Source organism: Trachemys scripta, chromosome 2 (genome assembly GCF_013100865.1).
Source record: "Trachemys scripta elegans isolate TJP31775 chromosome 2, CAS_Tse_1.0, whole genome shotgun sequence".
Lineage (NCBI taxonomy): Eukaryota > Metazoa > Chordata > Testudines > Emydidae > Trachemys > Trachemys scripta.
Window position 1 is genome coordinate 171614047 of NC_048299.1, and position 11980 is coordinate 171626026.

Sequence of the window (11980 nt, forward strand, 5' to 3'; positions counted from 1 at the left end):
GCTGTTTGACCATATGAGCTGTTGGTTTCATTTGCATGGCTGTAAACATGTTCTGACCACGTAAAAAGCAGAAGATGGCATGCATATTTATGACAACAGATATTTTAGTTTTTCAGAATCTCTTGGCCTAAGTGACTTTTCACAGGCCATTTATTATATGTTTTTTTTGACTTAACTATTTAAAAAACAATAAATAAAGACTGTAAACCACTATCTTGTACTCCTGAGAAGTGATCTTTATTATGAAGTCAGTGCTTTCCAATTCACAGTACACTAATGAACCAGGCCTGTTTTGAAAGTCTGTCTGTCCTTTAGTAACATAACCAGTAATTAAATAGCGTATTAAAAACTGCCTTTAAATAATACAAGGAAGATTAGTTTTGAAGGACTGACAAACCAGTAAAGAAAAACACAACATGGGATTGAAGTCCTCTGTAGTACATTACTAATCAGAAATTCCTACATCACACTATAGATACCATTAACTTTTCCAGTAGTACATGGTGACATTTTATTTAGCTACTATTTAGGGTGAAGTTTTCATAGCAGAGTAGTTGACTTTTTATGGCTAGTCTGATTCTGATTAAATTGAGCACCTCTAAATTACATAAACCACTGGATTATGGCAAATTAGGTCTACAACAAGAACTAAAATTTTTTATACACTAATAAAAGCTATACAAAATACTTTTGACAATACTTGGATCAATCTGTAACAGTTTTTATACCTTTAAAAGTACAGAGTACATACACATTTTGGACTTTAAAATGGCAGATTTAATGTAGCTATTAAGTCTACAATTTCTACTTTTAAATGCAGGTTTTAACAGCACACATCCCAGGATAACATTTTTTAAAAACCCCAACAGCTTCTTGGAAGATATAAAGTCCTTGATTTAGCATATTAAAATATAACCTATTAGAAGAACTGTGTTGATGGACAAGTTTATAGATCTTTGACTATTGCATAACCCCTATTGGCATCAGAGGAGTTTGTATACTTATTAGAAACCAGGAGTTGGATCTTTACTTCAATAAGAAAAACAATCTTAAAAATTTTCTTCCACGAACAGTCTCATTTCCAGTCTTATGTAGTTTGGTGAATTTTTGTTAGTGGGGAATTCTAGAGTTCAATTTTATGGTCACTAAGAAAAGACAATACAGTTCAGTGGGCGTTAACTAACCAGTTAGCTAGTGTTTTGGTGAATTAGCCAGTCAATAAGCCGAATACACTGCATAACTGATCCTCTGTAACCTCATTAAGACTTCAACTGGGCAACATGGGGGAGGAGGAGGAAGCTACAGAATTGTGGCCTAATATACACATAGCTTAATTTATAAAATACTTGTTTTTTTTTTTGTTTTTTTTTTTTTTTTTTTTAAGTCTTAGGGTACCTTGTCCCCATGACTGTAGCATTCACTACTTGGTAAGTTGTGTTCCCAAACTCCTATCACTGCACCACTTAGGGCTAAATAGTGCAACCCTTTCTCTTGTTGGTGAGTACTTACACACAAATAGTTCCATGACCGGCTTGTAGGAGTAAGTGCTCACTAATGTACACAATTGTGCAGAGACTATCCCTAAGGAAACACCAAACACATCTAGCTCAGTTCTGGGACCTTTGTTTAGCTAGCAACACAGCATATCTTTCTCCTCAGAACACTATTTGTGCTTTGACTGTTCAACTTCAGAGAAAGGAACTTGCACAAGGAAGCAGCATCCATTCAGAAGCCGGTTGTTACTTCACAAATCACCAGTGCAGGATTACTCCTATAGGACAAATTTAAAGTCAAGCAATTTTAAGAGCACACGGGGCAGCAGTTGGGTCTACAGAAAGTTTTCTAATAAAATTTACAATTTGTCTATTAGTAGTTCAAATACTCAATTTTGGCAAGATGCTTTATACACTACTTCATAAAATCCTCCCTTTTAGCCAGTGTTTTGAATATTGCTATGTAAAATGTATTTTATTTCTTCTGCAGGTAATAAAATACAAGATCTCCAGTCTTTCTACTGTTGCATAGTCTTTAGAGAAATTAAGGGAAATATGCATTTTAGATTGTCATCCTACACTGCAAATGTAACTTGCATGAAAAGTGCACCATGAGACAGGGCTTCTATCGATGTCCTCCATATTTGGCCACCCAGTCTGTTCTTCCATGGACTGGTTGAACTGGAGGTGGGCGGGTCAGGATATTCATGTTTTTTGCAGCTGGATTGTAAGTAGGGCCTGGTAATTGAGCACGAGCAGCTTTGGTTTTCCAAGAATAATCTGAAACAAAAACAAAAGGTCAGAAGCAATGGGGATGAGAAGTTCCATATTTCAACTATTTCTGACTCATGGAATGAAAAGGTGCTAATAGTCCTGTGACCTTCTCAGTAGAAGGTTGTTCAGTGTGACTGATCTTGAAATACTAACTGGTTACCGCACTTGCACAATAAAAGATCTATTAAACTAGGCAGGGCAGTGATGGCTATATAAGGTTTCTATCAAGTCTAAAGCAAGTTTCCCAAAGTGTCTTACCTTACATGGATACAGGAGAGGCAAATACATTATGATGTGTCTTACAGGCAGCTTTCAGCTGACAAGTACTTTTTTTTGCGCGTGCACAATGGTCTCTGTTAAAATGTGTTGAGATTGAAATTTAGTCCAAAATTGGATTTTACAGCGCGCGTGTGTGTGTGTGTATATATATACACACACACATACACTCTCTCTCTCTCTCTACCTGCACTGTGGATACTGTTGTCACTGAAAATGAGTGTTTACTCATCTGATAATTGAGTCTCTTAAGTTGTTTGAAAATGTTAACTTTTTTTATTGAGTGTTGGTCAGATTTGTCAAGAATCAAAATGGCCTCTGCTGGAACAACCACCTCTCCTGAAGGCCCTCTCACTTTGTAATTCTGTGACTCTACTTCCTTGGTTCTCCTCCTCCTCGGCTGACAGCTCCTACATTATTACTGTTGCTGGATTTTCTCTCTCTCCTCTTTTCCCATCCCCATGTTGATGTTCTCAAGCTTTGTCATTGATCTTCCTATTTTTTTCACTCTACATTTGCATCTGGGTGACCTCATTCACTCCTATGATCTCTCATATCACCTCTTTCAAATCTATCTCTGCATCCCTATTCTTAGTCCAGACTTCCCTCTCCATGTTTTTTTGATACATCCTTTGGGATGTTTTGTCACTTCTCAAGCTTAACGTGCTTAAAACAGAACTAAACTTCACTGCTAATACAATTCCCTTCCCTTTTTTTCAGTGATCATTGTCAACTCTTTGCTCCAGATCACTCAAGCTCACAACTTTGAGGATATTTGTGATTCTTTCCTTTCTTTCTTTTTCTTTCTTCCCAGCCGTATCTCATCACTCCTTCCTCTATGACATTCCTCAGATATGCCCTATCCCTTTTACTCCTACCACTAAAAAATTGTTCCATGGCTTGGTGCTTTCTCATCTGGACTACTGTAACCTACTCTCTGGCCTTCCTAATTCTCTTCATTCTATTTATCCAATATGAGGCAGACAAAATAATCTATTTTCCCTGTTGCTACAGCCAAATCACTCTTCTCCCATTTGAATCACTTCACTTGCTCCCTGTTTTTTTCAACATCAAGTTTCAACTGCTCTACACAGTTGAGGATTCATGCATTTAGAAGAGGCCACCCCAAGGAAGTGAAACTGGGGGACCTATCTTCCCCTAGCAAACAAGTACTATTTCCATTGTGAATTCTATTGGAGATAATGTTGTTCCTTTTTAGCATTAACTACTGCTCTATGCCTTCTACGCCTCCCCAGAGAGGAGGTTAGTGGCAACATGGCTTCAAATTTAATTCTGATGGCAGTGGGGAAGGTGGCCAAGTAGTCATGCATGAGGGCTGGACCTTTGCATGTATGACTTATAGTCCGGGAGCCAAATGCAAGGTTTTGGCAGTTCTTTGTTTTAGCGTCCATACATTTGTTTGTGGATTCTGATTTTCAAAATCCTAAATTCAAAGACCTCGTCACTGTTGATCATTTTGAAATATGAGCACTTATTACCACCGACCATCCTAATCCACAAAACCAAGTTACAATGAAACTACTTTCATTGAATTTCAAAAAATTTTTTTATTAAAGCTTCACACTAATATTTTATTATGGAACATGATTACCTAGGAGGTACATGTTATTTCTGTCTTAGTATCTATATTATCAGTATAACTGCTATTATGCCCCCTCCACCACTGAAGCAAAACACAAGACATTTCTCCTGGCACAACCACAGCATGCAGAAAACCACCAAACAGATGAAGAAGACTGACATGGCAGAGCCAATCAAATACGATTTATACATGGAGCATTACAGTGGTCTAAAGAAAGCCAGACATGCCTATGGAGGCAGCATGAAAATTAGTGTCACCCTTAAAGGGGCTTAATCATATAATTAGCACAGTGGTTTCTCAAGATATACTTGCTCCTGAAGGTTGCCCAAAGTTCAATGGATATAATACATAGCTTTGCTGAGAGCACGGATGTGCTCTCATGCCAAAAACCAAAGCTGTATACATGCTTCTTATTGACATGACAGCACCTGAGCCAGACACAATGACGACAGCCTTTTTGGCTGGTTAATTTTAGCTAAGCTAATTTTTTCTTTACCTTTTTAATGTGTCTTATGGTAAAAAGATATGATAGGCAGAATAAATGAAGACATGAAAACAGATGAGAACACAATTATTTTAGAAAATAAAAGGAAGCAACAAGAACAGAAGCCTAAGTTATAGGGAGAAGAAAGTAGTATTCTAACCAGAGAAGTTAGGGAGAGAAAAAAATTGTTAGGGCATCTAGTTCATGATTATCTATCTGCCAGCACAGTACTGTCCCCTACAGTATGTATTACGATTTTGTTCAGCCTAGTTTTAAATGTCCCATGCAATGGGCTTCCTCTACTTCTCCAAAGAGATATTTCCATAGCCTAATTAATTTGCCAAAGGTTTTTTTTTCGTTTGTTTTTTTGAGCAATGTTGGTCCTAAGATATGAGAGAGACAAGGTGGGTCTGACAGCATCTTTTATCGAACCATTTTCTGTTGGTGAAAGAAACAAGCTTTCCAGTTCCACAGACCTATTCTTCAAGTCTACACTTCTATTTTTTCTTGAGATTTAAAATAAACCTTCCATTTCTTAATATCTTATAACTTTTATGTCCCCTTGAATCACTCTAAATGATCCCTTTCCAATCTTGGCATTCACAACTTTCAAAAATTTGCAGCCATATGTTCTCCTGTGAGTAGCTCCCTTTTCCAACCTGTTACAGACCAACATCCACAAATTGGTGAATCAAAACTCATCCCTTCTTCATGTTTGACTTTATTAAACAAGAAATCAACAATAAGATAATGAAGTACAGCTCAAATCTGTTCCCTAGGCTTTGCTGCTCCTAGGATTCCTACCTCAGGGCTGAGCAGCCCACACCCTAGGTCTTTTCTCTCTCTATGGCTATGTCTACACTACACCACTCCTTTCAGTATGTAGAATATATACACTGCATGTTCCCCAGCACAGGTATAAATAACAATGTAGACGATGAGGCATGGCTTAGGTGAATAAAGACATGCCATAACCCTGTGGGTATGTACCCTACATGGATCTCTAGAAGTCCAAGCACAGCTTACCCCATCTACACTGCTATTTTCAGTGACAGCATTCCACTGCCTCCCTCCTGACACAGCCTTTCATCCATTCGTAAAGCTACATGCTGCAGTGTGAACAAAGCCGGCTTTACACTGCGGCATGTTGCTACATGTATCCTACATGACACCACCAGTGGTGGGTAGCGCAGCTGTACCTTAAGAGTCATTCCCATGTCTCTCATAGCTGGATGGAGTAATCAGCCACCTGCAATAGTGAGTCAGCAAAGCATACTTCATATTTTTAGTGGGAGCATAACAAGCCAACAGATGAGGTTTTCAGACACCTACTGTCAGCCTGTTACAGTCCCTTTAACTGTAATGATGATTCCCATTGAGTTCCTTTAGGGCCTGATCCAATTCCCACTGAACTCAATGGAGGTCTTTCTGTTGATTTCAATGGAACTTGGAGAAGGCCTTAAATCATCTCTCACCAGTCAGTTCCTCCTGTTTCTGATCATTTGTATTGGTCTTCTCTGAACTCCCTCCAGTTTAATATCTTTCTAGTGCCCAGAATGTGATGTCTATTACAGATGAGATGAGGTAACAGTTATTTGCAGTGAAATTTTGTATTGGTCTTAAACTGCTAAATACATAAATACTGCATGATAAAATGTAACAGTTCCTTTCACATACTCTTTAATACAATGCAGAACTACATCACCTGTAGTTATTATCAGTCATTTATACTACAGAAAATAGAAGTCAGACAAAATAGCCTAGCTACTTTGAAATGTTCTATTAACACAGCAGCATTATTCTTGTAATATTTCACTCATCCAAGAATATATTCTCATCTCAAAGCCTAAGGATTTACATGACCAACTCCCACACAATGAGATGGAAATACAACAAAACTCATCTTAAATGCCCATGCAAGGAGACCAGTCAAAACAGGCTGTTTAGCAGAGGGTCCTTTATTTTTCATAATTTTTTTTAAATAATGCTGAAACCTTTGGGGCTACTTTAAGATGGAAGCTTTAAATTGGAATTTATTACTGATACCATATACCTGATTTTTGTTAGTGGAAGGCCCGTGCCATTTTGAAATTGTAACCAGTCAGATCCTCAGTAAATGTCAATCAGCATAGCTTAATTGTGTTATGTCAATTTACACCAATTGATTTACACCATTACAGATCCAGTCCAACAGATCAAGTGCATCAAGAAAAAAGAACAACTCTTAAAAGCCCTCCTTGGAAATTATGGGAATTGAACATCCTTCCCTGTGCTTATGGTGCAGTACATGATAGGGTTATGGAGATGCTTCTTACCTGATGCCGATGCACCAAGAGGAGCTAGTTGTATCCTTTGTCCAGCTGATCCAACTTCTTTTTTATGAAAGGAAGGGATATATCCTCCAGATGGGTTGTAAGCAGCACCTACAAAGCCAAGATTTTCATAGAATCATAGAACTGGAAGGGACCTTGAGAGGTCATCTAGTCCAGCCCCCTACACTCGTGGGAGGACTAATTATCTGGACCATTCCTGACAGGTGTTTGTCTAACCTGCTCTTAAAAGTCTCCGATGATGGAGATTCCACAACCTCCCTAGGCAATTTATTCCAATGCTTGACCACCCTGACAGTTAGGAAGTTTTTTCCTAATGTCCAACCTAAACCTTCCTTGCTGCAATTTAAGCCCATTGCTTCTTGTCCTATCCTCAGAGGTTAAGAAAAACAATCTTTCTTCCTCCTCCTTGTAACAACCTTTTACATACTTGAAAACTGTTATCATGTCCCCTCTCAGTCTTCTCTTTTCCAGACTAAACAAACCCAATTTTTTCAATCTTCCCTCATAGGGCATGTTTTCTAGACCTTTAGTCATTTTTGTTGCTCTTCTCTGGACTCTCTCCAATTTGTCTACATCCTTCCTGAAATGTGGTGCCCAGAACTGGACATAATACTCCAGTTGAGGCCTAATCAGAGCAGAAGAATTACTTCTCGTGTCTTGCTTATAACACTCCTGTTACATCCCAGAATGATGCTTGCTTTTTTTGCAACAGCGTTACACTGTTGACTCATATTTAGCTTGTGGTCCACTATGACTCCCAGATCCCTTTCCACAGTACTCCTTCCTAGGCAGTCATTTCCCATTTTGTATGTGTGCAACTGATTGTTCCTTCCTAAATGGAGTACTTTGCATTTGTCCTTATTGAATTTCATCTTATTTACTTCAGACCATTTCTCCAGTTTACCCAGATCATTTTGAATTTTAATCCTGTCCTGCAAAGCACTTGTAACCCCTCCCAGCTTGGTATCTTCCACAAACATTATAAGTGTACTCTCTATACAATTATCGTAATCATTGATGAAGATATTGAACAGAACTGATCGCTGTGGGACCCCACTCGTTATGCCCTTCCAGCATGATTGTGAACCACTGATAACTACGCTCTGGGAATGGTTTTCCAAACAGTTTTGCACCCACCTTATAGTAGCTCCATCTAGGTTGCATTTTCCTAGTTTATTTATGAGAAGATCATGGGAGACAGTATCAAAAGCTTTAATAAAGTCAAGATATACCACGTCTACCACTTCCCCCCCCCCATCCACAAGGCTTGTTACCCTGTCAAAGAAAGCTATCAGATTGGTTTGAAACTATTTGTTTTTGACAAATCCATGCTAACTGTTACATATCACTTTATTTTCTTCTAGATGTTTGCAAATTGATTGCTTAATTATTTGCTCCATTATCTTTCTGGGTACAGAAGTTAAGATGACTGGTCTGTAATTCCCTGAGTTGTCCTTTATAGATGGGCATTATATCTGCCCTTTCCCATTCTTCTGGAATCTCTCCCATCTTCCATGACTTCAAGGATAATTGTTAATGGCTCAGATATCTCCTCAGTCAGCTCCTTGAGTATTCTAGGATGCATTTCATCAGGCCCTGGTGACTTGAAGATATCTAATTTGTCTAAGTAATTTTTAACTTGTTCTTTCCCTATTTTAGCCTCTTCTGATCCTACCTCATTTTAACTGGCATTCACTACGTTAGAGGTCCAATCACCACCAACCTTCTTGGTGAAAACCGAAACAAAGTAGTCATTAAGCACCTTTGCTATTTCCACATTTTCTGTTATTTTTCCCCCCTCATTGAGTAGCGGGCCAACCCTAACCCTTGGTCTTCCTCTTCTAATGTATTTGTAGAATGTTTTATTGTTACCCTTTATGTCTCTAGCTAGTTTGATCTTATTTTGTGCCTTGGCCTTTCTAATTTTGTCCCTACGTACTTGTATTATTAGTTTATATTCATCCTTTGTAATTTGACCTAGTTTCCACTTTTTGTAGGACTCTTTTTTGATTTTTAGATCATTGAAGATCTCCTGGTTAAGCCATGGTAGTCTCTTGCCATACTTTCTATCTTTCCTACGGAGTGGGATACTTTCCTCTTGTGTCCTTAATAATGTCTCTTTGAAAAACTGCCAACTGTCTTCTATTGTTTTTCCCCTTAGACTTGCTTCCCACGGGCTCTTACCTACCAGCTGCCTCAGTTTGCTAAAGTCTGCCTTCTTGAAATCCATTGTCCTTATTTTGCTGTTCTCCCTCCTACCATTCTTTAGAATCATGAACTCTACCATTTCACGATCACTTTCACCAGAGCTGCTTTCCACTTTCAAATTCTCAACCAGCTCCTCCCTATTTGTCAAAATCAAATCTAGAACAGCCTCGCCCCTGGTAGCTGTCTCCACCTTCTGAAATAGAAAACTGTCTCCAATACATTCCAAGAACTTGTTGGATAATCTGTGCCCAGCTGTATTATTTTCCCAACAGATGTCTGGGTAGTTGAAGTCCTCCATCACCATCAAGTCCTGTGTTTTGGATGATTGTTAACGGTTTAAAAAAAGCCTTATCCACCTCTTCTTCCTGGTTAGGTGGTCTGTACATTGATGTACAAAGTTTTAAACTTTTGAGCTAGATTCAGGCAGCCAACAGATCTCTACTTGCTCTTTATGGTCACTAAAACTTATTCTTGGTACAACAACCCTGAAAAGTATCAATTTTATATAAGAAACTGATGTCTGTTTAGAAAATGTATGTGTGCATCTTTACTTAGAGTCCACCTAGGATGCAAAGGTCTGATCTACATTACAAATTTAGATTGACCGAAGTCTACTTGTTTCAATCTAGTTCTGCATATATCTTCACCTAAATCTCTCCCCGACTGATCTAACCACCGCATTACAGTGACAATAACACCACCTCACTGTAAGATGCAAAAGCATAGTCCACCTTCCATCGACACACTGCGAGAGTAGACATTAAATCACATGTGTGACCCTAACAGTTCTCCCGCAGCTGTCCCACAATGCCCCTGTGCCAGTGGTCATCTTGGTCACAGTTTGGAACTCCACTACCCAAGAGACAGAGACCGGAACCCACCCTCTCTATTTAAAATCTTCAGCATGTTTTTGAAATACCTTTTCCTGATTGCCCATCTTGATGAGCACACCTACAAGCCCACTTCTGTGAGCATGCAATCATACCCCCACACACAGAGCTACTCGACCCATTCCTGCCTGAAGCAGGAAAGAAGTCCTGGATCTCCTTGGCCTGGGAGGAAAAGAGACTCTGCGCAAGGACAGCAAAAGAGCAACCAGAGGAACAGACATCTATGAGCAGATTGCACAGGCTAGTCTCAGCTCTATTGTGCCATCTCCACACCTCCATGTACAGGAGAAAGCAAAAGTGGTACTCTTTCTGCTAACCTCCTCAGATCTCCATTCAGCATAGGGCTGAGAGCAGCTGAAACAATACATAGCTTCCCTACCTCCCCAACCCATCCCACACCAAAACGCAGATCAATAAAGAATGACAAAGTCCAGATGAAAGATAAACCTTTAATAAAACATGTCCCTGTGTCATTACCCAGGGTACAATCTGGACTGTTGGATAGCACGTCCCCTCAGTTCTCCAGCCTGGGGTGCATTTTACACTGCTTCACTATGAGAGCAACCACTCCTGGCCTGCTCACACACAGCCTCCAGCATGTAAGTTACCCCCAGCTATACTGCAAGAGTGCTTCAGCCAGCCAGCCAGCCTGCCATTCTTTAATTATACTGTAGAGCAGCAGTCCGCAAACTTTTGAGGTCATGCCACCCCTTATCCCGGTCCACACACTCCTGCCCCTTGGGGCTGGGAGTGGGGCGGCAGCTCGGGGGGTGGAGGGGAAAAACGCAGACAAGGATAAGGGCACTGAGGCTGGGGTGGCAGCTGGGATCGGGTCTGGGGCTGGGAGCAGGGCTGCAGCCAGGGGCAGGAACGGAGCCATAGTTGGGCTGTGGTGGGGGCTGGCAACTGGGCCCACAGCCAGGTGCAGCTCCGCTCCCGGCCTTGTCCACAGCCTCAGCTACGGGTCAGGAATGGAGCCGTGGCCAGTGGCCGAAGCTGGGGCGGGCTGGGAGTAGAGCCGCACGAAGGCTGGAGATGGGGCTGGGGATATGGCTGGAGGCAGGACCAGAGCAGAGCTGGGGGCGGGAAGGAGCTGGGTGGCACTCCCTCCCTGGCCCCCCCCCCCAGGGTTGACCCAGGCCCCACTGTGCCCCCCCCCCGGACATTCCTTCACACATCCCTGCGGGGAGGGGGTGCCCCACAGTTTGGGGACCTCTGCTGTAGATCAATACCAACAAATTCCCAGTCCCAGACTTCCCCCAGATATCTGCATCTTGTACTGCCCAGTACCCCCCTGGACAATACAAGCTCATGTAAAGTCAGTCATTTCATTAACTAGGGTTACCATTCGTCCGGATTTACCCGGACATGTCCTCCTTTTTGTACTAAAAATAGCGTCCGGGGGGAATTTGTAAAGCACTCACAATGTCCGGGATTTCCCCCCTCCCCCAGCAGAGCAGAGCTAGCGGCTGGGAGGGCTGCAGGAAAGTCCCGGGCTGGACTCCGGAGCAGCTGGAGAGGACCTCCGCCTCCCCCACTTCCCTGCATTCTGAGCAAGTGTCTCAGCACAAAATGCAGCCCTCCCCTTTTGCAACTGGGAGCGGTTTCTGCCATGCAGTGTAGCAAAACGGGAGCGAGAGCACTTTGTGCTGATACAAGGGCAGCTCTCCCCTGCAGCCCGGTCCGGACCAGGCACCGGGTTTTGTTGTGCAGGGCCAGGGACCGGGTTTTGTTGTGCTGGGGAGCTCAGCCACGTGTCCGGCTGGCACAGAGCCCAACACCCTGTTCTGAGCAGCAGGGTAAGGGGGCCAGGGGGCAGGAGAAGGGGCAGGGAGGTTCTGGAGGGGGCACTCAAGAAACGGGGGGGGGCTTTTTGGGGGGAGTGGAGAAAGTTTTGGGCAGTCAGGGTACAGGTAGGG

At 41.6% G+C, this 11980-nt stretch overlaps 1 protein-coding gene across 2 annotated transcripts in view; it reads right to left on the reverse strand.

Moving 5' to 3' along the window:
* Positions 1 to 213: 213 nt before the first annotated feature.
* Positions 214 to 11980, reverse strand: part of MAK (male germ cell associated kinase) — a 50202-nt gene continuing 38435 nt past the window's right edge. For both annotated transcript variants that reach the window (XM_034762296.1, XM_034762297.1), the window contains 2 exons: positions 6946 to 7053; positions 214 to 2273 (listed from right to left, as the gene is read on the reverse strand). In XM_034762296.1, the coding sequence (XP_034618187.1) occupies positions 2119 to 2273; positions 6946 to 7053 (263 nt within the window). In that variant the 3' untranslated portion in view covers positions 214 to 2118. The remainder of the gene's footprint in view (positions 2274 to 6945; positions 7054 to 11980) is intronic.